General features: G+C 53.2%; 1 protein-coding gene across 1 annotated transcript in view; it reads right to left on the bottom strand.

Annotated features, from left to right (window-relative positions):
• PMP22 (peripheral myelin protein 22) overlaps positions 1-11,913 on the bottom strand; it is a 28,333-nt gene extending 16,420 nt beyond the window's left edge. The window contains exons 1-3 of the mRNA XM_028089052.2: positions 11,775-11,913; positions 9,957-10,068; positions 8,689-8,788 (exon numbers count right to left, since the gene is read on the bottom strand). Of these exons, the coding sequence (XP_027944853.1) occupies positions 8,689-8,788; positions 9,957-10,034 (178 nt within the window). The 5' untranslated portion in view covers positions 10,035-10,068; positions 11,775-11,913. The remainder of the gene's footprint in view (positions 1-8,688; positions 8,789-9,956; positions 10,069-11,774) is intronic.
• Positions 11,914-15,573: the final 3,660 nt, after the last annotated feature.

The raw sequence follows: 15,573 nt of genomic DNA, 5'->3' as shown, positions 1-15,573 counted from the left end.
AAGCGCCCTCTCCTTTTAATCCTGGAAGTGTTTTTGAAAAGGCCAAGCATCACGGCGAGTAAGAGCTAGAATGGAGTCCCTACCCCAACAGCCACAGTAACCCCCCCTTCCCTTCCCCTAGCACAACGCCCTACTCTCCCCCGCACAGCTACTGAAATTCTACCTAATTCCCAAGGCCCAGCTCAGAGGCCACCCCAACTCAGGACGCTCCCCCACCATGTCACAATTATATCCTGAATGTGAACAGGCCCCAGGACGTGATGTGGTAGGTGCCAGCTCCAGGCCTTACCTCCATGCTCGCTCTGCTAGACAACCAGGGCACCTGCCCCAGGTTCTCAGTTTGTTAGAGGCAGGCCCAGGGCAAAAAAAAAGCAAGGACCCCTGAGGTCTACTCTACTGGGTTTTCCACCACAACACACGGGGGATACTGAGAGGTCCAATAATGTGTTTGAAATCTAATGAATTAAACGACCCCACTGCCTTTCTTTAGGTTTAGAATTCACAGAAGCTAGGCAGGGAGGAGGGAGAATGGTGTGGCGAGGTAATGGGGTCCCCCCTTCTCTGCTCATCAACCTGGCAAAGCCAAACCACCGCCCCAGCTTCCGGGGGGCCAAGAAGAGGCTCATGCGTGCTCTCTCTAGAGGCAAAACATGACATGGCTGGGACTTCGGAAGCCACTGAAGGAAGGAGGCATCACCCAGACAAGGGGAGAGTCTCGAAAACAAAACTGGGGTCTCTGAATATTCGAAGTCAGCCGAGGGACCCTTCAGAAGTTTAAACCAGGCAACCTGGTCAAACGCCAGTCTAGCACATCAGGCGGGAAGGAAGCCGTCAGAAACGAGCGGACCTAAGAGGGGACAGACTTGGGTCTAACAGAGGCACCGCTTCATGACAATACCTCAAGGCACCTCTCCCATATCACTGGCCACTCTTTCCCCATCCCTTCTGCTAACTCCTTCCCGCACCCCATTTACTCACTGGGGTACCCCAACACTCAGCTCTGGACCCTGTGCCTTTCTTCTTGCCCTCCCTTCCCATCCCTTCCTCCAGCCCGCACACTCAGCCACGCTGGACTCTTTCCATTACCTCCTGGAATATTCCTCCTGTGATTCTTCCCGTGACCTGTCCCCCTGGTGTCCACCCACAAGACGGCCTTCTGTAACCAGCTCCCCCAACCTTGGTGACTTTCTATGTCATCACTCTGTCGCCTTCAGAATCCTTTGCACTCTCCACACTTGAGTATTTATTGTATATTCTGGGTGTCCCCCCAAGTCACCGTGAGCCCCACTAGAGCAGAGACTTGGTCTTTCTTGTTCAGCTCTGTGTGGTCGGCATGTGGATGCGCTCAATATATTTGAGGAATGTAAATGAAGGGACCGTGCTGTTCGCTCTTTGAAAATGAAAGAGGCTCTCTTGAAAGGTAGTGAGTTCCCCATCCCTGGTAGGATGAACATGGGATGGGCTTAGTGGAGAGGGGTCTGAAGCGAGGTGTGGCGGGAGAGAGGGATGGACCTGATGACCTCCCAGGTCCCTGCCAACATTGGGAGTCTATGTGTGTGTCCATGACGACACACTCAGGAGGCTTCCTGCCAGACATCCTTCTCTCGGGCACTGAAAACCAACACCCACAACCTCAGGCCTCATGACAGCCCATCCCCGCTCCTGAAATACAAGCTTTCTTGACTCTGCTAGAATCCTGGGAATGCAATTTAAATTTCTGAAGAAGCAAAGACTGAGTTTCAAGGGCCCTGTGGTTCAGAGCTAGGTCTGAACAAGCATGCAGAATTAACTCCTGGATCTTGGCATCTGATGAGAAACTTTGCAGGTTGCAACATTAGCATTCTGACACCACATCCCATCCCTTGTACCTCCCTCGCCTGGCAGGGCCTCAGCAACCCACAAGGGCCTGTAAAATCAGGAGCCATTACTTGGGCAGAGATTGTGGGTTGGCCCAGAGAGCTGCGAAGATTTTAAGTTGCAAAACATGAACCATAAATGCAGAGGGCCTCCTGTGTTCTCTAAAATCCGACCAGGAGCTGAGCCACAGACGAGGAAATGGTCTGATGCCCTTGCCGAAATGACAAGGCCACCAAACGGATAAAAAAGAGAGAGAGAGAGAGAGAGAGAGAAATCTGGAATCAGGGAAGACACAGACGACAAGTGACCATCGGGGCTCAAGCTAGGGGCTTCCGAGACTGGCAACATTTATATTTTTCTGATTTTCAATCCAAAGCATCAATCTAATGCTGTCTGATTGCCTGCATTAGATTGCCATGAGTTTGTTGTTGCTTAGAATGGAAAGGAAAAGCATTGACTGCTCACTTTCTTGGCTTGAGATCCTGGCTCCAGCCCAGCTCCAGAACTCTGACCCATTGTGCTACCCACCAGATACCCACAGATAAAACAAAGAGGGGGAGAATGCCAGTGTGTATTTGGACCTAAAATGTGCAGAATATGGAGAGTTCAAAACAAAAAGCATTAGTTCGGTCAATTCAAGGCACATTTTGCCGAACTTTCTGGGTCAGTAGATTTTAAACTCACTCATGGCCTACGGGCTCCAAGGAGACAGGCGCCTTCAGACCTGGGGAGAAGGCTTGGTGCATCGCCCCTGCTCCCCAGATCCCAGCCGGAGCTGCTCAGATCTCATTAGTTTGAAAACCAGGGCTCTACAAGATGTCCATCGACAGATGAATGGATAAAGAAGATGTGGTATATATACACAATGGAATATTATGCAGCCATCAAAAGGAATGAGATCTTGCCATTTGCAACGACGTGGATGGAACTGGAGGGTGTTATGCTGAGTGAAATAAGTCAATCAGAGAAAGACACGTATCATATGACCTCACTGATATGAGGAATTCTTAATCTCAGGAAACAAACTGAGGGTTGCTGGAGTGGTCGGGGGTGGGAGGGATGGGGTGGCTGGGTGATGGACATTGGGGAGGGTATGTGCTACGGTGAGCGCTGTGAATTGTGCAAGACTGTTGAATCACAGATCTGTACTTCTGAAACAAATAACGCAACATATTTTAAGAAAAAAGAAAAAGAAGAAGATAGCAGGAGAGGAAGAATGAAGGGGAGTAAGTCAGAGGGGGAGACGAACCATGAGAGATGATGGACTCTGAAAAACAAACTGGGGGTTCTGGAGGGAAGGGGAGTGGGGGGAGGGGTTAGCCTGGTGATGGGTATTAAAGAGGGCACGTTCTGCGTGGAGCACTGGGTGTTATGAACAAACAATGAATCATGGAACACTACACCAAAACAAATTATGTAATATATGGTGATTAACATAACAATAAAAAAATTAAAAAAGAAAAAAGAAAAAAGAAAACCAGGGCTCTAGGAACTGGCGCCCTCTGTCTCTGGATGGATGTCTGCTGGTATAGACACCGCCCCACGGGCCCTGCCTGCCATACCCTGAGGCTCCGCTTTCTTACTCAAAGCAGAAAGAACCTATTTGTTACGGGATACTAGTTTCCTACCAGGAAATAACATTTATGGCTATTTTGAAAATTAAATGTGAAATAGGTAAATCCCTACGGGATTTTGTGTAAAAACAAAAGAACTCAATGAGGAAGATGGGCAACGTGGCAGAGGAAAAATAAAAAGCAATGATGAAAGTGGTAAGAATCCCACGTCTGGGGACAATGACCGGACATACGTCAGTGCATTTCTACTGTGCAAGATTTCTGATGTGTTCCGTCTTAGAAATGATCCGGACTGCCGCTGCAACTTGGAAAAAAATGGACAGAGATGCATACAAAACACAGCAAGGCTAAATGAGACTGTAAAAAAGTAGAAAAGCACCCATATGGACCAAACCGTTTACTAGGGTCTAGAAGGATCTACAGGCCGGCGTGCTCTTGTACCCCTCACCCTCTGTCTTCCCACGGTCTGGCCTGCCCTTGGTCCCTCAACGCTGCCAGGCCCCTTCCTTGCCCAGAGAGCCTGTCCTGGATGGGCCCTCCACCCGGAACCTTCCCCAGATGCTCATACGGCTGACTCCTGGTCATCCTCACGGGGTCACTCCTGCAAAAGGCTCCCTTCTCTACCCCAATCCCTCATGACACATTAGCCTGTTTCATTCTCTTTGTAGTTCCCATGGCTGCCCCAAATTATCCATGTTTCCTGGCTGTTTATTTCACCTGCTAAAATGCAAACTCTTGTTCCCTCTTGCATCCTCAGCGTCTACAATAGTATCTGGTCCAGGGTAGACAGCCAGCCAGCAGCTGTGCACCAAAGAACAGAGGAAGGGAGAAAGGCAGAGAGGGGGGACCTTGAGGTGGGAAGTTCATGATCAAGGAAGTAAAAGGAGGCTAATATTCCAAGATGAGGGAGAGAGAAGAGATGGGAAATAAGGTTTCATGGGAACAGATCGTTCAGGTAGATCCTATGGGATTTGGTCAAGATCTCCACCTGAAGATTAAGACCACGGAGAGGCCTCTGAAAGCCTTCAAATCCAGAGTCATAGGCCTGGCTTTGTATTTTTAAAAATATCACCCTGGATTCAATGTGAAACATGAGTTACAAAGAAACAAGCAAGGGGAGGGGTTAGGGGGCCACCTCTGTGGCTCTGATAAGTCCTGCAGGCATGGTGACCCACAAGGGAATGGCCAATGGCCGGGGCGGGGTGGGTGGGGGAGGAAACCTAGGAGGGTGCTGAGGAGCAAGGCGGAAGCACATCCAGCAGGCCGCAGACATGAGCAGCATTCATTCAAATCCCAGAAACTATCAAAGAGGTAGGTTCGGTGGAAGAAGGTGCAGACTGACTAGTTCAGGGGGTGCCTCTGAGACATCTCTGTGGAAATATCTAGTGGATGGCTGGATATGCAGGTCTGGAGTTCAGAAGAGAAGTCAAGGCTGGAAGAAAACAAAGATCCCAAAGACATCGTGAAACAAGACTTAAACAAGATTTAATGATGGGAGACGGAGAGAAACAGAGGGAAGTCTAAGGGTTATACACTTTCCGATATGGGGCTCTGTCAGAATGGCGGGGCGGCTGATGGAGCCCAGGACAGAGGAGAGATGAAATATTTGAATAATCCGAAAATAATGGGGCTCTGCTCGGAAACTGCATAGGACCTAGCAGAGCTATGGTAAAACAGTATGAACGGGTACAGAGCGGGGGGATGGTCAAAGTCCTGGAGAGAAGCGTTTCAAGCCAGGCTTACGGGGAGGTGCTTGCTATGAAATTTCTAGGAATTGAGAAGCCATGCTTCCCACGAGGCCAAATGACTACATTCTCGGCCTCCCTTGTTAACTAGGTATGGCTGTGTGACTCAGTTTCTGTAAAAGCTAGAAAAAGAAGTGTGTGGTCTATCTGGAGATAGTTCATGAAAAGGGAAGGGCACACATTCTTCTCCTCCTCTTTTCTCCACGCTGCTGCCTGAAGCGTGGATGAGATGGCTGGAGCTCCAGCAGCCCCTTAGTCCGTGAGGAGGTGGACCAAATCTAAGAGATGGCAAAGAAAGGAGCTAGAAAGTGCCTGGGTCTCTGACGCTTTCATACAAGTGCCATAAACCATCTTATTGAAGCCCCTGCCCCTTGAAGATGTCCTGCTACATGCAGTCAATCTTAATCCTAACCGGAATACGAGCCAACAGTTCCGACACGTCCCCCTGCATTGCTGTTCCCTTGCTGGTGGTCACGTCATTGCCTGGACAGGGAATATTCTCCTCCTTGCCTGTATTTATTTAAATCCTGCCCATCCTCTGGAGGATGGATCAAATCCCACCTCCCACACGAGACTTCTCTTCCACTTCCTCCCCTGAACTCTGGTGCTGCCTGTGTGCCCCCACTCCTTGAGCATCTGGCCTCCACTGCCTTCACAGCGACTCACCCTTCCACACTTATCCCCTGGCTCTTCAAAGAGGCTCAGGACCCTCAAGGGCAAGGTCCCCAGTTTCCAAGGCCCTGTATTCCCTGGGCCCGAGCGGCATTCAAGGCTAGGTGATGATGCATAGGCCCCATGAAGGCTCTTTCACCTCGACCTGCAGCCAGGTTCAGGATGGAGCCAAAAGGTGTGTAAATATGTTCAGAAAATATGAAGGCAGGCAGGGTTGAGGGCAGCTCGTAAGAAATCTGAAACCACTTCTAATAGCAAGGGGTAGCTGGGGGAAAGACCTGAGACCTCGCCTTCCAACTACATAACACAGCGGTTTGACCGCCATGAGGTTAATGTGGTGAGCGAGGGGCACCGTTCATGCAGAAGACGAAGTGCACGGTAACCCCTTCACCCCCCCCACCCCCCACTCCGAGAGGGGCCATGCTCTGGCCCCATACTTACAAACACAAGCCCCTTCAGGAAAAATCAGCAAGCCAGATCAACCCACGTCGGTTCACATAACACACTTGCAACGTGCTCTTCGCAAATGGATATCAGTAGCGAGTTGCTTTTGATAACGTCCGTAAAAAGTATGTTTGGAACATCCTGAGGGCCATCGAGGACCAAAGTCGGTGGCTCACGACTTAATACAGTTTCATTCGTAAAGGGCGTCTAAGTTTTGTAATTATGTATTTTTGCACCCACTGTTTGCCACGGAGATTTTTCAGCTGGATCAGCAAGGCAAAGAAGGCCCAGAGGATTCTGCCCCCCATTGGAGCTGACCCACCAGGGAGACATCGGCAGAGTTAACAGCTCCTGGGGAAGCTTCCATGGGAACTTCTAACTTAGAAGAAGCTCAAATCCAAACAAACCCAGCTTACTTAAGGGCGTGCCCAGATTCCCTCAAAACATCTGAGAAAGCAGATGTGGAAGAGAACGCATGCTCCCCCCGCAAAGCAACCACGTGGATTTGGAGCCCACAAGAAAGACCCCAAAGTCATTGTCAATGAACCCAAGGAATGAGCTTGGCACATGAAGAGCCAGTTAAGAGACAAGAGGTTTCCTGATGAAAGTAACACTGGTCCCTCTTTGAGATGAACAGGCCCCGAGGTAAGACCGCTCTTCTTCCCGAACACGGTGGGAGCACAATTTAGAGGGCTGCTCCTCTGCCCCCTTCCGTGCCAAACCCACATGGCCCAACGCCACTTGGGAGGGGCGCCTGTAGACACGCCCCTCCGCGGGGAAAGCCACCCTTTCGGGCCGCGTCACCACTTGTGACCACCAGGTGTCAGTAGCGAGCGCGGCACCTCCCATCCCGAGGCTTCAGGGAACTTGAGCCAGACCCTGAAAGGGGGAGATCCGGATCCTGCGGCTTTGGGGACATGCAGGGCTATGGCCACATTCTCAGGCACGCATGAGTATTTCATTCCATTTGCCTGGTTGCCAACTCACCATGCAAACTCACTGTGCACCCTCTGGGATGTTTTTAATTCCGTATCTTTCATGCACTCCCGAGGAAAAAAAATGACAGAGAGAGTCCTTTCTTTTCTTCTCCCCAAGGAAAATGAGAACATAAAGCAGGGTTTTCTACCCCTTGCCTATCCTCCCCACAGAAACTACCAAATAACTAGTCTAGCACTTTCTTTTTATACTGAGGCTCGAGATGTTTGCTTTGTAATGTTTCGGTGACAGCTTGGGTATTATTGGGTGCCGAGCCCACAGGAAGCAAAGCCCAGCAAGGAAACTGCATTGTGCAAAGCCAGAACGAAGGGTCCCTTCACTGCCCGCTTTACTGCGCTGGGTCTAAATTGGTCTCTCTCATCGGTCGTCGCATCTTCAACAGAGATGCTGGATCATGAGTACCTTCGGCAGCAATGAAAGCCACAGTCTGTTGGCCTTTTAAAACTCAGGATGTCAAGAAAGCTCTCTCTGCCCATCCTACAATGAACTCCCCCCTCCAGGCTGAGGACACATCCTTTGAAACATGAGACTATACCAAGCCAAGCCCACTTTGTCCTCAACACCAAGCACTGCAGCCCCTCCCAGGGGCCACGATGCCAATGAACAGCACCCAGCCACCCAAGAGAATGCACCCTCTTTATCTTGGCCTCTCCACATCCAAACACACAAGACTCCCTGCTGAGTACTGAGGTGTCCAGTGGGTGTTTTACTGTCACTCAACCCCCCACTTGAATCCAAGTCAGCCTGGTTTCAAATATCTCACAAGCAATGACGTGGAGGACAGAGGAGAAACACAATCCTCTGGATGGAGGACCCTCCCAGGCTTGGTTTAGCATTCTGCAAATAGCTTCGAGTCCCCATCTTGCCACAAGGAAACACTCAAAGGTTCTGATGCTAAATGGCAGCAGGGAGGCCCACAAGCCGCAGTCTTGTAAATGGGGGGGCCAACAGCTGGACCAAAGACTACCCTTGGGACCGTCACCAAAACAGGCAGAGGCAGGACCTTTCTGGATAGAGACAGCCACCAGAGCGAAGATGCCAGTTGGATCCAAAGTCCCAATGGGGTTAGCCTAAAGTCTTGCCATTGAGCGGCCTCCATCGCCTATCTGTGTCTGCATTTCTTTGCTCACAAGGAGCATTACATCAAGTGATAAGGTGGAGCTCTAGGACATCTTTCCAGAAAGAGATAATGTACAATGATACCCAGGGTCCTGGCTTAGCCAGGGAAACTTCTGCTCCTCTCCTTTGGTCTTGGATTCCTGGTCCCCCATTGCATTCCGCCCCACCCCGGCAACAACGCTGGAGCTGTGTCTTCCAAGAACAAGTGTTTCCAGGTCTGGACTGAGAAACACGGCACCCACAGACCAAGACAAGCGTGTGGAGCAAAAACCCAGTCTCACCGTTTGCGGATGATGAGTAACAGTGGTGGACGGTGCCCGAGGAAGAGGTGCTACAGTTCTGCCAGAGGTCGGTTGCATGTCCATTGCCCACGATCCATTGCTAGAAAGAACCAGACATCTTAAGTCAGACAAGTTGGGGAGGAGCGAAGGCAAGGGGAGAGTGAAGACGAAGGGAAGGCAGAGAGGCGGGGGTCTGGCTCAGGGAGGCCCAGGGTTTGCAAGTGAAAAGCACTTTGTTATTAGAAAAGTTGCACACACGCGTGTAAGCTAGTATGTGCAGAAGGATGTACTATAGTAGAAGGAGCCTCAGACTGAGCCCAGGACACCTGCATTCAAGCCAGCTCCCCTCCCCGATCTCCTGAATGTCGCTCCCCCAAACTACCACCCCTCTGAGCCTCTCTCCTTACCCATAATTCCTATTAATCAGACAAGATTAATTAAGATGCTGTAAAGACACTTATAAATGATAGAACAACCCACAAGCCCCCAACATCAGTATTTCTCATTCCCACGTAATTATCTCTCAACCTTTGAAACGGGGGAATAGCGTGCCTGGAATTTGCCTTACACTAAGAAGTTAAAGCCACAGTCATAGTTTCAAATCGAATGTGCTTGATGTTGGATGGTTTCAAATCGAAAAATGTGCTTGATGTTGGATGGTTCTATGAGCCAAGTTGTACCCTGATAACCTGTTCCTAGAGTGGAGGCTTAATAGTGGAAGGCACTGGGTCCACATCACAAAGCAGACCCAGGACTGTGGGTCTTTTCTGGAAGAGCCCATGTTAACCTTCCAATAGCCAGCCCTCCAGGGGTGTTGTATGAACTAAGCCGACCATTTGACCCTATGACATGTGGAGAAAAACAAAACTCCATAAATACTCCGCTTCCTTCCTCAACGAATCTACAGCGAGAAAAAAAAAAAAAAAAACGTGCTAAGCAATCTCATCAAATGAAGGTCGGGGAACCCTGGCTCCACACCGAAATTATTTGGCATAAATGGAGGCCTGCGCAGCTAACCTAGTCCAGCGATTGCTTCCTTCCTACCCATGAATCTGCTCCGGTTTTCTCAAAACAACTGAAAGGGGGCAGATTGCCAGAAACTGCAAAACGCCCGCGGGGACGTCTGAGACTTCACGTTGTCTGCAAAAAACACGGCGGCGCTGAACTGGGGGGAGCACAGCCGGAATCGCCTGTGGGAGGCCGGAGCACGGCGGGGTGGGGAGGGGATGGGGGAGCTCGGGGTGCCCCGCCCGCCCCCCGCCACTCACGCTGACAATCGTGGAGACGAAGAGCAGCACCAGCACTGCGACGTGGAGGACGATGATGCCCAGCAACAGGAGGAGCATTCTGGAGGCAAGTTGCGCTCAGCGGAGTTTCTGCCTGCCAGGAAAGAGAGCCGAAGCTGGACGTGAGGCCGAACCAACTGGCGCGAGCGAGCGAGGGAGGAGGGGCGCGCGGAGGGAGGGTCCCGGCGCCGGCGGAATGCAGGGGGCTGGCACCGCGCCCGCCCGCCCGGCCCGGCCCGGCCCCGGGCGCCCGCACGCCTCCCGGCGGCCGGCCGAAAGAGGGCAGCAGCCGACCGCAGCATCCCCGCCCGGCAGCGGCCGGGCCCGCCTGCGACAGAACATCCTTTGCTTTGGGAACAAAGCAAGGGGTACGCACGTCTAAGTCACCCCAGGAGGACAGGGTTTTCCCGAAGGACGAGCGGAGGCCGCGGCACACCTCCACCCACCCGGGGTTGCCTCCGGAGCCCAGGCCCACGTGGGGAAGGGGCCAGAAGGAGGAGAATGTGCCCCCTTCCCCTTTACGGAGGGGGAGGTGGGGGGTCAGGGGGTAGGAGCCCAGATTTCTGCCGGAGGCCTGGGGACACCAGCGGCACGCTGTGAGGGAGAGCGCGCGGCTGGGAGCTGGTTTCCCAGACCCGGTGCGCTCCGCATTCCGTTAGTCTCCGAGTTTCCACCCCCTTCGGCCAGCGCTGGGGAGCCGTCCTGGCCCCAGCTCAGCCTGGCATCCGCACGGGCGGCCCCGGAGAGGAAGCGCAGAGCCGGGGGAGTGTGGGCAGGAAAGAGTGGCCCGGAGAGTGGCCCGACCCTGCGCTTCCCGCCCACCGCGCGCCTCCCCAGGCGGCCCCGGCGGGCCGGGCCCTGCGCCCCCGGGCTGGCCCCTCGCCCGATCGCCCGGGTCCCGGCCGCGCCGCCGGCACGCAGAGCCGAGACGCAACCCGGTCCAGCCGCGGCGCTCCGGGCCGCGCGCCCAGGAGCGTCCATTGAGGGGGCCAGACGTTCGGTGGGCAGGAGAGGCGGAGGACGAAGGGCTGAGTCCCAGGAGAACTGCAGCCCGCCAGAGGCCGCAGGACATCTTCCCTCCGCCGTTGTGCGGTCCTGGCCCCTCATTTTACAGACCTTGGGGAACTGAAGACCCGGGTGACCCGTTAGAGGATACGTATGGCTGTGAAAACCCTGCTGCACTTGGGCGGACCGTTTCAGTACAGGGCCTTGGGCCAGGGAGACGACGTTTCAGGAACTCATAAAAGTACCCGGTAACCAGGCCCCTCCGTTGCTCTCCATAAGCAACACATTCAAAAGAACCCTGGAATGCACGGGAAGAAATAAGCCCGGTTTTCCGATGTCTCCCAGAAGGTTTAAATTAAATCCAGTGGCTCCGAGAGCCGGGGAGGGACAGAGAAGGATAATCGGATAGAGGGTACGTGGCTAGAAATTGGGGGACCACGGGGGTCCAGTAGCCCTCCCCCCAGGTGTCCACCACAGGAACCAATTTGCCAATGAGTCCCCAAGTAGGCGCTTCTCCAGCGAGACGAAAACTGCTCAGCTCCTGCCCCACATCCCGACACCACCACCCGCGCCCCTTACGACTTCTGGACCATAAGGCAAGCCACGCCATATCCCCTACAAACCCCTTAAGAACTATACAAGACAGACCGCGGTCTGTCTGTCTGAGCTCGGAAAGACAGCTCGGAGACCTGCCCAGCCCAAAGCCCGCGCCTGCTCCGCGCTTTCTGGCACCATCGACGGAAGATGCCCACGTTTCTCCTCCATCTCCTCCACTTTCCCTAGCAAAGCACTTACAGCCCAAAGGGATGGTTGTCCCCGATCCTCAAAGTGGCCTCCGGCACAAACAACTCGGTGCGTTCGCTCGGCTGCTAGCGTCCCCGAAGAGAGCTGCGCTGCTGGGCTGCGCGCGCCAAGCGAGGGGCCAGAGGGAGGCTCCCGGCGTTCCCCTTTAACGGGAACTACGCCCTGTCTGCGTCGCTGCAATAGGGTGTGTCCCTGGGTTAGCGTGTGCAGGGGGGCGGGCCTCAGGGAGGGGAGAGGGAGGGAGGGCAGGAGAGAGTTACTCGGCCTCCACTCCGCCTCAGGAGAAAGTCGATCACTGCAAAACAGCTGCGACTTCTACTCGAAACTAGGCGGCAGCTGAGCTTTCTTACCTCCGCTTCCTCTGGCTCCCCGAGGCCCTGGAGCCCAAGTGCTGGCCAATAAACTGGTCCCTCCGCCCCCCTAGGCCACGTGGGAAAAGCCCTCCCGAGGTCGCCCCCGGCGGTGCCCCGCGCTGGGCTTCGGGGCGCACGCACGCGGACTGCGCCCACGCGGGGGCCGAGGCTGGAGTCCTCTCCTCCGGGAAGAGGGGGAGCTGACACTTCAGCGCTGGAAGGCGTCCCTCTCCTCTAGGGTCCGGGCGCGCCTGGCCTGCTGTGGCATTTCAGCCGGGCACACCTGCCCCGCGCCCGCCCGCGATGTCGGTGTCTGCACCTAGGCCGTGTGCCGGGCTCCCAGGACTCGAGGGGACCCACTGGCGGGCCCTGCTTGGGTGAGAATTAGCCGGAGGAGGGAGAGTCCCGCCGGCCACCGAACAGCGTGCCCGGGTAGGGGGGCGGTCTGGCTCCTCCTAGCCTGAGCAAAACCAGACCACAACCGGGTAGGCTCCAGGCGAAGTTTGCCTGGCCTGGCTCCCAGCCTCCGCCGGCGTCCCTGGCCGTAGGGTGGGGAGTTGGCCATTGGACTTGGGGGAAGAACAGCTAGGGAAATCCGCTGATTCATAGTCGCCTGAACGTGGTCTGCCCAGTGTCACCCGGAAAGAGGCTAGCCCTTCTGGGCGTGGCACAGGTGGGCCCAAGTAGGGCTCCCTGATGGGAGAGCCCTGATGCGCCAACAAGGAGCCTTAATGTGGATTCTAAATGTCTTTGCTTACTAACGCAGCACTTTTGCACACCCGGGCACACAGACGCCTTCTGCTGGTGTCCTGTGTCATAAAACCTTATTGCTCTAAATGAGTCAAACAGTTCCATAGGATTTTACTCTTTGAACGTAGCTGCTCAGGGTAGCCGATTGCATATTCTTATCTTTAAGTAAAAGTACATTATCTGAAATATTCCTTGAGCAATGGTCTTTTAAAAATTCTCATGAGATTAAAAAGGTGACATGTAAAAATTTCACTCAATGCCCATTATGTGGTTGGCACTTTAGCAGAACTTTACACATGATCTGGGAGACGGGGAATAGGGCAATGCTTTAGGCACTCCGGCTCTGGGCTCAGACAAACCTGATTACTCAGGGTTGTGAACTTGGGCGAGCCGCTGAAGTTCAGTGAGCTTCCATTTTCTTATCGGCAAGCAGGACTGGTAATGCCTATTTTATGGGGGTGAGTAAAGGGGATGAAGTGTATGAAGCAGTTAGCATAGTGCCTAGAACATAGGAACCAGGACTCAGTAAATTGTCATTGGTTATTATTGGATCATCTTTAGCCCTCAAGGCAAGGCAGACACCACCCCCACCCAAAACCGCCCCAGCTAAAATGGCTTAGAAATCCCACAGGTCTGAAGTTCATATGCAAGTAGAAAAACCAACCAGAGGAATAGCGCTGTGTTCTCTCCTCCTGGGTCATTTTATAGCAGTGCCCCAGGAATCATGGCCTCACTTTATGCCATTTCAGACTTTTATTTTGTTTATTTAACCAACATTTATGTGGTCACTATGTCCCTAGGACTATTCTATAAGCACTTCACAAATATTAGCATATTGAACTCGGGATTTTCTTTCTCTTCTTTTCTTTTTGTTCCGAGTAAACTTTTTAATGAAGTATATACATCTAGAAAAGCGCACACACACTGTAAAGAACAGCTTGTTTCTTCCTCTCACGTGAACTCAATATTTTAGTCCATGAGCAGGTGACGCCGCGCTGTGGGTTTCAGAACACGTGAACCTGAACCCTTTGGTTCAGCCCTTACTGCCCCTCGCCTGCCTCCCGCCTGCCCGGTTCCCAGGGTAGGAAAGGAGACACTGCCCAGGGCAGTGTTGACCAGGCTTGGCTATACCCAGGGCCCGGCCAGTGCTTTGTTACAGGTGGAAACTTCTCCTTGAGCTGCTTCCCAACCTGAGGTCCCCTGCCAGCTGTGTGTGCAGAGCTGTTTCCCATCAGGGAAATAGCATCAGGTCCCCTTTCTGCCTGCAAATCTGAAGGCGCTGGGCTTCCTAGATGCTCTCAGATAGCCCTTCTCTCCTCCCCAGCGAGAGTATACAGCCAGCTCTTCATCAAGGATTTAAAACATCCTCTGACTCTCTGTCCGTTGCAACACAGCACACCATTTCCACTGCAATCCCTACCAGTCCTGGTTTGCAGTGGGTGGGGGATCGGGCCGTTCTCCCAGAAGCATAAGCGCGCACTATCCAGAGAGACAGTTTGCCAAGAAGACTCACCGAGCCAAATGGGGTAACCCCTTCCTCCACGCGGGTTTCTTTGCAGTCAAACACAAGGGATGCCAAGGCAAGGCTCTCCCCACAGGGTGGCGGAGAGACCAGCAGGCAGACTGTAAGCCCCACTGCTTGCAACCAGGCTCCCTGAGATGTTCCCTGGTAGTGCTCCCTGTAACTGAAGCCAGACCAGGCATCTTTCCAGTTTATTCAGGGGCTGGTCCAATGCTGGGATATGTCATGGTGGCCTGAGAGCTTCTCAGTCTCTACTACTTAAAGAGACAGCACCCTGTTTTGTGTACTAGCCAGAGCACAGTGATCCCAAGGGGCCCTCCTGAGCACAGAGAACCGGAGGTCAACAGGGCAAGGACTTGGGGTATGCCCACAACCTGGGAAGCCAAGCTTATTCCCACTGTGCCAGCCTGAATGATAACAGAGCACCCCCAGCTCCCAGCACCCCACCTCTCACCCCTCCAGGGGATTCCACAAGGAGGAAAAACACTGTGTGAAGAGTCTGTGTGCATCGTGTCGTATGTGTTACCTGCAGACTCAGTCTCATTTTTAATCGACATCATTGTTTTAAGGAGCTCCAACATTGCCCAGATAATGTCGACCTTCATGAGATAATCCAATCCAAGTAAACAAGTCTCTGTTGAAGACATTCCACCCTGTCAGGCAGGACAGGCTAGGAGAGCAATTGCAAAAGTTATGGAGAGGCAGACAAACGAAGGTACCGTCTTCTTCAGGCTCTTTGCACTTGATGCTCCTTCAAGCTCTCCGAAAGGGTCCTCCATCTCTAGCAAGTTCTCCTGGGTGAAAGCACCAAGACAGGGCACTTGGTTTTATTGAAAGAGTCCCTTGGAATTCTGGCAATTTCCCCCACCTCTTATGTCGGGGGTGGGGGAGATAAAGGGGGGTAATCTGTAGTGTTCTGTAGAGTTTGGGGAAGTCTCTCTCTGCCACAAACACTTTAATGTTTTGTTAGGCTCTGCAGGCAGAAGGGGTCCCAAGGGCCCGCTCACCGTTCTGCTCCCCCCCAGGATCTTTCCGGTCCTGGTGAAACAGTGTAACACGGCCTTGGGTCTCATGAGATCTGACTGCTCGTTAAAATGATGGAGAGCTTTGCATTCCGCCTGGCCTGGGCCTGGGCCTGGGCGCCGAGTGGCTGACTCAGTGGTCT

Source organism: Eumetopias jubatus, unplaced genomic scaffold (assembly GCF_037043125.1).
Source record: "Eumetopias jubatus isolate StellerSeaLion01/CBP00866 unplaced genomic scaffold, mEumJub1_p1.0 scaffold_10, whole genome shotgun sequence".
Classification (NCBI taxonomy): domain Eukaryota; kingdom Metazoa; phylum Chordata; class Mammalia; order Carnivora; family Otariidae; genus Eumetopias; species Eumetopias jubatus.
The sequence above is the reverse complement of the archived record's forward strand: the minus strand, read 5'-3'. Positions and strand labels throughout refer to the sequence as shown.